General features: G+C 43.9%; 1 protein-coding gene across 1 annotated transcript in view; it reads right to left on the reverse strand.

Moving 5' to 3' along the window:
• LOC102418333 (rho GTPase-activating protein 44-like) overlaps nucleotides 1–12627 on the reverse strand; it is a 51647-nt gene extending 39020 nt beyond the window's left edge. The window contains exon 1 of the mRNA XM_014449369.2: nucleotides 12563–12627. Within this exon, the coding sequence (XP_014304855.2) occupies nucleotides 12563–12627 (65 nt within the window). The remainder of the gene's footprint in view (nucleotides 1–12562) is intronic.
• Between the last annotated feature and the right edge of the window lie 753 nt (nucleotides 12628–13380).

Raw genomic sequence — 13380 nt, forward strand, 5'->3', positions numbered from 1 at the left:
CCTCCCTCCCTCCCTCCCCCTGTCTAAAATAAATGAGCATGTCCTCAGGTGAGGATTGTAAAAAATTCTTTAAAGAAAATAAAGTGAGTAAAGATACAGAGGATTTGAAAGCACCAGTTAACAGGATTTTTTTGATAGACATACATGAGAACCTGAACCTAATCATGACAGAATATAAATTCTTCTCATTCATGCAAGAATCCATTTTCAAAAATTAACCACTTATTAGCCTACTAGAGGCCCGAAGCACAAAATGTATGCACGGGTAGGGTCCCTAGGCCTGGCTGGTGATCAGAGCTGATTGGGGCCTTCTGGCTGCCGGCCGGAGCCTTCCTTCCCTGGCTGCCAGCTGCCGGCTGGGAACTTCCTTCATTCGACGCCACCCCCTGGTGGTCAGCACACATCATAGCGAGCGATTGAATTCCCAATCTCCTGGTCGAACTCCTGAGGGGACACTTTGCATATTAGCCATATATATAGACTAGAGACCCGGTGCATGAAATTCGTGCACTGGGGGGTGTGGGTCCCTCAGCCCAGCCTGCCCCCTCTCACAGTCCAGGAGCCCTCAGGGAATGTCCTACTGACGGCTTAGGCCCACTCCCCGGGGCGCGGAGGCTCGGAGCAGGTGCCCCGTGTGTGTGTGTGTGTGTGTGTGTGTGTGTGTGTGTGTATGTGTCCGCTGGAGGCCTGCCCCCAGCCGTGTCAGAGGCTCGGAGCAGGCACCCCTCTGTGTTGATCTCTCGGGCTCCGGGCCGCACCTGCGTGTTGTTCTCTCAGGCTTGGGGTCGTACCCGGCCCCTCCTCCTGAGCTGGTCATGACCATTATGGAGTCCTGACCTCATTTGCATATTACTTCTTTTAAAAAAAAACATATATATATATATATATATATATATATATATATAGAGAGAGAGAGAGAGAGAGAGAGAGAGAGAGAGAGAGATTGATTTGGTGAGACAAGTCTGTCACACATTCTATTAGCTATCTAATGCTGTGTAACAAATTACCCCAAACATTAGTTGCTTAAAACAATGAACATTTATTATCACACTAGAGGCCCAATGCATGAAATTCATGCAAGGGGCTTGGCCCCTGGTGCCACCGCAATTGCCTCTGCCTCGGCTCCTGCCCACCGCGGCCTCGATCCCCGCCTGCCTCGGCCCCTGCAGCTCCTGCTTCGTCCAGAAGGTCGTCCAGAAGGACCTCAAGTTTAATTAGCATATTATGCTTTTATTATATAGGATAAAGCACATCTTAAGGAACATCAAATGACAGATGACACAGAAATGATTTCCTCTTAACTACAATTTAGGTTGAAATCAATAATAAAAAAGTTAAAGTTAAAAAAAAATTATGAAGTTTAGGCCATGGCCAGGTGGCTCAGTTGGTTGGAGCGTCATCCCATACACCAAAAGGTTCGAATCCTGGTCAGGGCACATACCTAGGCAATCTGTCTCTCTATATATATCTATATCTCTCTATCTAAAAATAAATTTTTAAAAAAAACCCTTGGGTGAGAACTGAAAACATTTTAAATTGCACAAAGGTCAAAAATAATCATTTAGAAATTTAAAATACTTAGAATTGAAAAACAATGAAAATACTTGCATATCAAAGTTGTCAGATAACAAAGTGATACTTAAAAATACAGAAGCCTAAAATGCTTATATTGGAAAAGGAGACTGAAAATACTTAGAATAAGTATAAGCAGAATAAAATTAAAGAAATGAGAAGAAAATTTAAAAAGGGAAGAGATTAGTAAAATACAAAAAAAATCATACAATAGAATCAACAAAGTCAAAGTTAATTCTTTGAAAAGACTAACAAAGTGGCAAACCTCTATAAGATTTATTAAGGGAAAAAATGAGAAAAGAAATAGATAAACAATAGGAAATAAAAGTAGAATATAACCAATGTTGTGCAGAAATTAAAAAGATAAATAAAAGTTATAAACTTTATGAAAACTCAGACAAAATGGCCAAGGAGCTAGAAAAATAAAGCAAGCAAAAACTGACTCAAGAATAAATAGGAAGTCTAAATAGTCCTATAAACATTAAAGAAATTAAACTAGTAATTAAACATCTTTCCACAAAGAAAACAGAAGAACAAGATGTTTTACAAATTTCCAAGAAATGTTTCTTTCCAAACATTTCCAAACATTATACAAACTCCCAAAAAGAATGCAAAAAAAGCAACACACTACAACTCATTCTAAGAGACAAGTATAACTTGATACTGAAACTAGACAAGGAAAATTATAAATCAGTCTTACATAATAACAATGATACAAACATCCCAAACAAAATAAATTAGCACACTATGAACAAGTTAGATTAACTGTTGGAATGCAAGAGTGATTTCACTTTAGAAATCTGCAAGTGCAATTCATCACATTGGCAGATTAAAGGCAAAATCAAAACTATCTCAAAAAAATACAGACAAAATATTTAATAAAATGCAATGTTTGCTCATGAGAAAAAGTAAAATAAGTAGAATCCTTATATTGATTTTTTAAATACCTATAAAAGCTATTCATAACAGAAACATATTAAAAATATCCCCTTTATAATTAAGAATAAGACAACAATGCCTACTATCACTGTCTATCCAGACTGTTAAGCATCTGCAATAAAAGATGTAAAAAACAAAAAGAACCAAAACTGACATAATCTATAAATTATTAAAAACAATTAAAGTTGCCCTGGCCGGTGTGGTTCAGTGGATAGAGTGTTGGCCTGTGGACTGAAGGCTCCCGGGTTCGACTTCTGGTCAGGGCATATGCCTGGGATGCTGGCTCGATTCCCACGGTGGGGCATACAGGAGACAACCCATTGATGACTCTCTCTCATCATTGATATTTCTCTCTTTCTCTCCTTTCCTCTCTGAAATAAATAAAAATATATTTAAAACAAAAACAAAACAATGAAAGTTTAGAAAAGTAGCTGGATATATGATCAATATAACAAAATCAATATAACCAGCATATACTCAGAATTTTAAAAGACGATTTAACACAGAAAAGACACTTGGCATAAATTTAATAAAATGGGTAATATCTTTATGGAGAAATATTTTTTAATCACTAACATTCACTAATATTTTCTACTCTACTCAACATTAACCCAGGGGTCCTCAAACTACGGCCCGCGGGCCACATACAGCGCGCCGAAAACATTTATCTGGCCAGCCGGGTGTTTTTGCCGCCACTGCCTGTTGCTTAGCAGCCGACTCGTCCCGGGCCCGCAGTGCACATGTGTGGAATGTGTGCCGCACTATCTGACGCCCCTCCTTCTCTCTGTCTTTCCACTTCTCCTCTCAGTCTCGGGTGTGATCGGACGAGTCAGGAGCTTGCCTGTGCAGAGCCTGCTGCTGCCTGAGGACCGAGGTAAGAACAAGTCAGGATTTATTTTTTTTTTAAGTTAGGAGGTCTATTTTTTTTTTTATTTTGCAGTTAGTAGGGCCTTTTTTTTGAAGTTAGGAGAGCCTTTTTCCAGAATGAAACATCTGAAATCTCCAAACAGATCTAGACTAACTGATGCACACTTGCATCACTTGTTACGACGAGCAGTGACAAATATGGAAGCGGACATTGACCATCTCATTAGCCAAAAGCAGGCCCATAGTTCCCATTGAAATACTGGTAAGTTTGTTGATTTAACTTTACTTGTTCTTCATTTTAAATACTGTATTTGTTCCCGTTTTGTATTTTTACTTCAAAATAAGATATGTGCAGTGTGCATAGGAATTTGTTCATAGTTTTTTTTAAAACTAAAGTCTGGCCCTCCAACCGTCTGAGGGACAGTGAACTGGCCCCCTGTTTAAAAAGTTTGAGGACCCCTGCATTAACCAATATAAATTGAGAGAGATATTATATTTTTGGATTAGAAGAATTAATTTTGTAAAGATATAAGTTCTCTTCTTCAAAGGCAACTTCAATAAAAAATACGAATAAGGTGTTTTTTTAAAAAATGAAGTTAAGAGTCTGCACCCAAATTGTATACAAATATGCAAAGACTTAAGAAAAAAAAAAAAAGACTAGGGAGCTTTATTACCAGATACTGAAACTTATTAAATTAGAGTAATTAAGACAATATTATATCAATGTTCACATTGAAAACTGAAATAGAAAACAGTACCCAGAAATAGACCCACACAAATGAAGACAAGTTGTAACTGTAGTTAAATAGTTATTAATAGTTATTAATAATAGTTATTAATAAGGAAGCAAAGGGAATCGGACATTGTTGAGCATAAAGGGCTGGGGCAGTGGTTCTCAACCTCCCTAATGCCGTGACCCTTTAATACAGTTCTTCATGTTGTGGTGACCCCCAACCATAAAATTATTTTCGTTGCTACTTCATAACTGTAATTTCGCTACTGTTATGAATCGTAATGTAAGTATCTGATATGCAGGATGTATTTAAAGGGGTCGTGACCCACAGGTTGAGAAGCACTGGGCTGGGGAGCATAAGCCTATTTGCTTCACCGGGAAGCTCCAGCTTCACACACTCCAGGGGATCACAGCATTGTCCCTCCAAGGGGATTAAGGCCCTCCTTTGCCTGCTCTGGTATCTGATTGTGAGGGGGAGGTAAGCACATGCCCAACAGAAGTCAAATGGCACAGGGGGAGGTGCTTGACCATAGAGGCCTGTACACCTAACCTGGGGAAGGATTCACTGGTCAGGGTGGACCTATCAGAATCCTGTGAAAACTTGGAAACTTGGGAAGTTGATGGTTATTTTGAAAAAGCTCCTGGGAGAGAGATTAAAAATGGTGGTGAAGTAAGTGGATGCTGCACGGACATGCTCCCAGGACAAAACTGGAATTATAACCAAAATTCAGAAAAACTTCCTGAATAATCCACAGAAGACTTGCTGGAGAGGAGCCTGATAAACGAAGACCCGAAAGTGGAGACTGCATAGAAACTCACAGCCAAAATGAGAAGACAAAGAAACAACCCCCATATGAAAGAATGAGAGAATTCTCCAGAAGAAAAAATAAATGAAATGGAGATAAGATAGTAAAGATGCTCAACAACATGAGAAAAGACATAGGAACTATGAAAACAGAAATAAAGAATGATATAGCACAAATAAAGAACACATTGAATGGAAGGAATACACAGCAGATTAGGGGAAGCTAAGGATCAAATCAGTGAATTAGAAGACAGGGTTGAAAAAAATCACTCAGACCCAAAAAAAACCACAATTAAAAAACAGGAGGACAGCTTAAGGAAGCTGTGGGACAACATGAAACATAACAATCTTACCTAGTAGACAAACATGGTAATTGACCATACCTTCGGTACGCCTCCCATTGGCTAATCAGTGAGATATGCAAATTAACCGCCAACAAAGGTGGCGGCCGGCAGCCACAGAGCTGGAGCGAGCAGGAGGCTTGCTTGCTCCAGTGATGGAGGAAGCCAAGGTTCCCCGCCTGCCGCAGCCTGCTCTAAGCTACACTCAAAGCAACAAAGTTTCAATTATAGAAGCTAAACAAGCTCCAGATACCTGCTTTCAGCCGCCCTGGCCACGGAGCTGGAGCCTTGGGTTGCCCCTGGTGATGGAGAAAGCCAAGCCCTGGCTGGCTCTGAGCTCCATTCCAGGTTACAAAGTTTCAATTATAGAAGGTAAATAAATCCCAGAAAAAAAAAAAAAGAAAAAAAGGAGAGGCTGGGGGCTTCCGTCACCGGGGAGGCTTGGCCAGCCTGAAAACGGCCCTCAGCCCCTCACCCAGACTGGCCAGACCACCCCAGTGGGGACCCCCACCCTAAAGGGGGTGTGGCCAGCCTGAAAACAGCCATCAGCCCCTCACCCAGGCTGGCCAGGCACCCCAGTGGCACCCCATTGGGGACCCCCACCCTGAAGGGCAAACCAGCCAGCCCCCACCTGTGCACCAGGCCTCTATCCTATATAATAAAAGGGTAATATGCAAACTGACCTTAACAGCAGAAAGACTGGGAATGACTGGTGATTATGACACACACTGACCACCAGGGGGCAGATGCTCAATGCAGGAGCTGCCCCCTGGTGGTCAGTACGCTCCCACAGGGGGAGCTCTGCTCAGCCACAAGCCAGGCTGACGGCTGCCAGTACAGCGGTGGTGGTGGGAACCTCTCCCGCCTCCTCAGCAGCACTAAGGATGTCAGACTGCAGCTTAGGCCTGCTCCCCGCTGGCAAGTGGACATCCCCCAAGGGCTCCCAGGCTGCCAGAGGGATGTCTGATTGCCAGCTTAGGCCCAATCACCCGGGGAGCAGGCCTAAGCCAGCAGGTGGTCATCCCCCGAGGGGTCCCAGACTGCGAGAGGGCACAGGCCAGGCTGAGGGACCGCCCCCGCCCCCCGAGTGCACAAATTTTTGTGCACCGGGCCTCTAGTCTTACCTAATAATAGACAAACATGTAAATTGACTGTACCTTTGCTACGCTAACCAGCCAATCAGGAGAGTATGCAAATTAACTTAACAAAGATGGCGGTTAATTTGCATACGTAGGCTCCAAGCGGTGGAGTGAAGCCTGATGGCCCGGGGACTGGAACAGCAATGGCCCTGGGGCCGGCGGAGCAGCGAAAGCCTCACGGCCCTGGGGCCGGCTCCGGCAGGAGCCCAGCCAGAGCGAAGGCCTGGGTGCCGGGTGCCGGAGGAAAACTGGTGCCAGCAGCCAGGGGAAAGGAAGGCCTATTGCATGAATCTCTTCGTGCAACAGGCCTCTAGTATTAGAATAGCAGGTGTGCCAGAAGAAGCAGAAAGAGAGAAAGGAATAGAGAATGTGTTTGAAGAAAAAATGACAGAAAACATCCCTAACCTGGTAAAGGAAAAAGTCATACAAGTCCAAGAGGCACAGAGAACCCCAAGGAAGAACCCAAAGAGGCCTATGCCCAGACACATCACTATTACCTACAAAGGAGCTCCCATAAGGCTGACATCTGATTTCTCATCAGAAACTCTACAGTCCAGAAGGGAATGGCATGAAGTACTCAAGGTAATGGAAAGCAAGGATCTGAGACCAAGATTACTATATCCAGCAAGACTACCATTCAAAATAGACAATGAAATAAAGAGCTTCCTGGACAAAAAAAATGGCTAAAGGAGTACATCACCACCAAGCCTGCATTATAAGAAATGCTAAAGGGATCTGACCATTCCAAATGGTGAAGCTACAGAGCAATGGGAACCTCCACAGAGAACAATGTGTCATTACCTTGCTCATTTGACATTGAAACTCAGTACCTGAATGAAATATCTTTTAACGGAACTATGCTTACTCTGTTTGAGGCGCACTAATATTTTCTACTCTATTCACTAAATTAATTTCACTAACACTAATGGGTTGGGACCTGCATTCAAAAAGCCTAAGAAAATGCAGCACAACATTTGCCAGAGACACTTACAAAACAGTCATAGCAGCTTTTTAAAATTTTTTTGTAAACAAAACAAAAGACCAAAAAGAAGAGTATAAAAAAAAAAACCTGGAATATTTCACATAATGACATATCACTCAGTAATAAAAATAATGAAATGAAATGTACCGAAAACAACATGGGTAACAAACAAAAAAGTCTACTTACTAGTAAATTATACCATTTTCAGAAAGCTCAAAACCAAACACCACTGAAGAACATGGGAAAAATACACATGTAGTTAAATAAAAAGAAAGCATTAAAAACACAAAATTTCAAGCAGTGATTATCTCTGGAACAGGAAGGGGGGCTGTCTTTGGGAGGGATATACAGGCAACTTCAACGTCACTGGTAATGTTTTGGCTCTGCATTTGTGTTGCAGGCACGTGGCTTTCTTAAGGGAATATATAATCCTGCAGACAAAGGAGTTTGCTCTTCTCTGGGCTCGTGGCTCTCTGGGATCTCATGTTCCTTTGGCTTTGCTTCTGCCTGTGTTCCCTATATGGCCATGTGGCCCTGCGGACCCCACACGCAGTGTGGACTGATAGATGCAGGTGGGAACACAAGCTAAGCTAGCCTGATGCTGGACTGGACACTGCTCCCGTATGGAGCGAAAACTCTGGACACTGGCTCTGATTCCAGCTCTGCCGAAGCCACAGCTACACTGCTTCCTCCGCGGGACAAGGGGACATGGGAGCTTGGGAACTCAGGGGTTTAATTCCACAGAAATAAAGCTTTCTACAACAGCTCATCCTCCCGTGCGAGGCTCAGAAAATTCCTTTTCTCGGGAAATCACGAGAAGTGCACTCCCACCAGCAACTGGTGGGAATAGGGAGCTCTCCCCTCCCCCGGCCCCATAACAGGGAGGCATGCAGACATGCAAGTGACTGCCATGAACATATGTACACTCCCAGATTCACAGACTCCTATCAGGAGGCACCACGCCCGGCAGGGCCACAGCGCGAAGCACAGGCCAGGCTATAAGGGGCAGAGCGAGTAGAAAAAAGTGGCAATAGCCTTTGTGGTGACTTTCACAGGAAGGGATGGGGGGGGGGGCAAGGTAAGCAAACTGGACTGGACAGTGTGAATAATTATGGAGTGCTCTGGGCTCTAAGGATGGTCCCCAATTTCCCAGTACCTGGTCCTGCAGTGATTTAGGGCAGAGGATAGTATCTGGCTGCAGGGTCCTGATAGGAGGTGGATGCTGGTATGGACTCGGGATTGACTGGTTTGTACACCAAAGGTGGGCTTGCAAGCAAGGTGCTTGCTCTCTCTAGGAATTGGCTGGCCCTAAGAGGGGCATCCCTCCCAGGTCAGCAAGGCTTTGTGTTGTAGGTACAGACACAGCATCACGAATACAGAAATATATATATTGATTTCAGAGAGGAAGGGAGAGAAATAGAGAGATAGAAACATCAATGATGAGAGAGAATCACCGATAGGCTGCCTCCTGCACGGCCCCCATTGGGGACCAAGCCCGCAACCCGGGCATGTGCCCTTGACCAGAATCAAACCTGGGACCCTTCAGTCCGCAGGCCGACGCTCTATCCACTGAGGCAAACCAGCCAGGGCCCCCTTTTTTTAAAGGAGAAAATCAGGTTACTGTAAATCAACCGTCGTCAACTGGTGGTCCTCGGACCATGGTGGTCTGTGAGGTCCGAAAGGTTGGCGACCGCTGCTGTAAATTGTCATCACCTTCATATAACGTGCCAAAGGGTAGTCCCTGGGCCTAGAGCCGTGGTTGGCAAACTGCGGCTCGCAAGCCACATGCGGCTCTTTGGCCCCGTGAGTGTGGCTCTTCCTAAGCCTTAGGAGTACCCTAATTAAGTTAATAACAATGTACCTACCTATATAGTTTAAGTTTAAAAGAAATTTAAATTGTTGGCTCTCAAAAGAAATTTCAATCGTTGTACTGTTGATATTTGGCTCTGTTGACTACTGAGTTTGCTGACCACTGGCCTAGAGCATCAGCATCGGCTCAGAGCTCATCTGAGTAGGAGGCTGTGGGAGTGGGGATCAGCAATCTGTGCTCCATGTAGCCCTCCAGGTGATGCTGATGCATGCTAAGAAACACTGTGGACAGAATACAATCCGAAACCCCAGCTCCAGAAAATCCCTCTGAGTCAACAAACTTATCTCTTCAAGGTCCTCCCAATACTCCCCATCCTTCTACTCCCAGCGATCGAGGCCCCAAGACAAGAGCCGCGCGTTCTACAGGGGCACCTGGAAAAGCTTTGCTTTCCTGATAAAAATGAATAGGACACAGCTCTCAAGCTCCTTCTCGTCTTCCTGTTTTGAATGCAGATACGATAGCAGGTGTGGCAGCAGCCATGCTGCAACCATGAAGGGTTGGCCAAGAGAACTACAGAGACGTCGGCCCTGACCTCAGTGAGTCATTCATCCAACTCCAGCAACAACATATGACTGGACTTATTTTTGAGAGAAATAAACTCTTTCCAAAGCCATTCTGAGTGGATGTTCTATTATTATAGCTAGTTTAATATACGGGGAGCAGAGGACCTCGTCCTACTACTAATTTCATCCTGAGTAAACGGACAGTTACTTGATATTCCTGAAATACCCTCTAGTTCTTCCGACTGAAACTCACTAGAGCAATTTTAAGTCTTCCCTAAAGTCTTCATAGGAAATCAGGCTGTGCAGGGATATACCCGGCAGGCACCGGGAGAGGCACGAGAAAGGCTTCCTAGGAGGGGGCTCTGGCAGCTACTGAGGCTGGGCAGGATTTGCCAGGCAGAAGCATGAGAGAAGGTCCCCAATGGCAGAGCAACCCAGCAACAAAGGGCTATTAAAATAAGAGAATTCGGTTGACAAGAAGAAAATTATCTCTTGGGAATTAAGGGACATGAGAGAAATGAGGAGAAACAGCAGCAAAGTTATTCTAATGTTTGGACAAATCTGTCTTTTCAAAGCAACACCAGCAGAACTGAGTGCTTTAAGGTACAGACAAAGCTTACATTAAGAAGCAAAACACATTATTAACTAGTTTCTTCTGAGACTTCAAGAAGAAAAAGATGCCTTAAAACACAAATTAGATGTTATGAAAAAAGAACAATTAGAACATAGGAAAGACTTCTGGAAGTAAATTCTAATAGAAGTGCCAGGGGGCAGGGAAAGAAACAGAATAGAAAATTATTTAAATTCTAATAGAAGTGCCAGGGGGCAGGGAAAGAAACAGAATAGAAAATTATTTACAGAGAGGGGAGGGAGGGAGGGAGGGAGGAGAGAGAGAGAGAGAGAGAGTTGGATTAGAGTAAGAAGGCTGATAGCTATCCATTATAAGCCCTTCCCTATAACTTAATTTTTTAAAACCACACCCACCTATTCCTTTTTAAAAAAAGTATTTTTATTGATTTCAGAGAGGAAGGGAAAGGGAGAGAGAGACAGAAACATCAATGATGAGAGAGAATCATTGAATGGCTGCCTCCTGCATGACCCCCACTGGGGATCGAGCCCACAACCTCGGCATGTGCCTGACTGGGAATTGAACTGTAACCTGGTTCATAGGTGGATGTTCAACCACTGAGCAACCCTGGCCAGGCTACCCACCTATTATTTTGATTCTTTTGAGAGACAATACCCAAGGTTGCTGGAGATGGAAAGTACGGGTGCTCATCCACAGCTGTTGGAAGCATTAAACGGTACAATCTTTCTTGAGGGCAATTTGGCAATGTTTTAAAAGCCTAAAAATACAGAATACCTTTCTCAAAGTACCTTAAGTGGAGGAACTCACCCTGCAGAAATAATTGAGGATGTAGACAGAGATTAAACTCTGAGAACGGTCCATCAGAGCACTGTTTCACAAAGGTCTGCGTTTGTACTTGACTTTTTGTGTCCTGTCCTTCACTGTATGAACATATTGGGGAAAACCCAAAGATTTCTCCCAGAATCCAAAGGGGACTGTTTCAATGAATGGACTTCCATGTGAGTATTAAAAATGATGACATATTTCATATGCAAAGGCACTGAGATATATTAAGCAAAAAGGGGCAAGCTGCAAACCAGTGTGCACAGTAAAAAAGTTACACCTATGAATGGACAGAGGCAAAAATATGTCTGGTACACGTCAAAGTGTCCTAGCCACTCCTCTGTCCTTCCCTTGCTGTGCTGACTTTCCTCATTCTTCTACAACAGACCGTGTGTGTATTGTAAATATGGGTTATCAGGGACTGGGAGGAAGCGGGAAATAGGAGATATTGCTTCATGGGTACAGAGTTTCAGTTTTGCAAGATGAATGGATGGGTCTACGTACAGAAGGTGGTGATGGTAGCACAGAAGTGTGACTGTACTTAATGCCCTTGAATTGCATAGTTACAAATGCTTACGACTGTGAATTTATGTTGCGTGTATCTTACTACATTATAAAAATAAAGAAAAATTTAAGGCAGTGAAAATATGCTGTATGATATTATAATGACGGATATATGCGTATTTGTACATTTGTCCATGCCCACAGAATGGACACTACCAGGAGTGGGCGCTAAGGCAAATGATGGACTGGGGGCAATCATGCTGTGTGAGCGTGGGTTCATCTGCGGCAGGGACACCTGCGCCGCCGTGCTGAGTGATGCCGGCAACAGGAGGCTGTCATGTGGGGAGACAGAGGGCACGTGGGAAACCTCTCCACCTTCCTCTCAATGCTGTTGTGAACCTAAATCTGCTCTAAAAAATAGTCTTTAAAAATAAAATAAAATGCGTTACAAAATAACGTGAACTGGAATATTTTTATGCCACATGTGATAAATTTATGAACATACTAAGTTATAAATAACATATCGTAATATCACTAAGTTAACCAGATAAATACATTTCTAAGAGGAATTTTGAAAGTACTGCATATATTTCATATTCTCTTCAGATGTTCTGAGTCCCAGAACGGACATTTTCCTGCAGGTTCCAATATATCCAGGCATTATTTTGAAATCTCTAATACAAAGCCTACCAATTCTTTGTTGTAATACTACATATATAAGCATAGTAATACACATGTTATATATTAACTAGAGGCCCAGTACAGGAAATTCATGCGGGGGGGGGGGGCGGGGGGGGGGAGGGGGAATCCCTCAGTCCAGCCTGCGCCCTCTTGTAGTCTGGGAATCTTCTCGTAGTCCAGGATCCCTCGCTTCTATACTGCTCACTACCCCTTACTGCTTCTTAGCGTTGCCGTGGAGGCGGGAAAGGCTCCCGCCACCACCACTGTGCTTGCCAACCATGAGTCCGACTTCTGGCTGAGCGGCGCTCCCCTGTGGGAGTGCACTGACCACCAGGGGGCAGCTCCTGCATTGAGTGTCTGCTCCCTGGTGGTCAGTGTGCATCATAGCAACCTGTCATTCCACCGTTCAGTCAATTTGCATATTAGGGTTTTATTATATAGGATGGTATAATCAAGTTATTAATATAAATTATTACATAATATATTCTTATGCATATAAATGTATTATTTTAAAAGTCTTTTTTTTTTAATCTCTCAAAAGTTCTCATACATGGACCAGCGCTGAGAAGAAGGTGGCTTTCCACATGATTTTAGAAGTGGTTTTGGGGTGCAGACAGAGTGGTCTTGGTGTTTATCTGACCTCTGGTGGTGTTGTGGTCTAAACGGTGTTCCCCCCAAATTCATACGTTCAAGTGCTAACCCAGGACCCCAGAACGTGCCATTTTAGAGACAGGGTCTTCACAGAGGTGATAAAGCTAAAATAAGGTCGATGCAGGCCCAGGCCAGGGGATGGTGCCCTGATGGGATGAGCACAGGCATCCCAGGGGAAGCTCCAGGCAGACGCAGGGAGAGGGCCCTCCACAGGCCAAAGACAGGCCTGGGGAGGACTCAGCCTGGTGACACCTTGATCTCTTCTCAGTCTCTCGTCTCTGAAACAGGGAAAAACAAACCTCTGTCGTTCAGCCCCCAGTCTGGGTACTTGGTTGCGGCGGCCCTAGCACACAACCCCTCTTCACTGTGAGTTCAGAGGGCT

This window comes from Myotis lucifugus, unplaced genomic scaffold (genome assembly GCF_000147115.1).
Source record: "Myotis lucifugus unplaced genomic scaffold, Myoluc2.0 scaffold_1155, whole genome shotgun sequence".
Lineage (NCBI taxonomy): Eukaryota > Metazoa > Chordata > Mammalia > Chiroptera > Vespertilionidae > Myotis > Myotis lucifugus.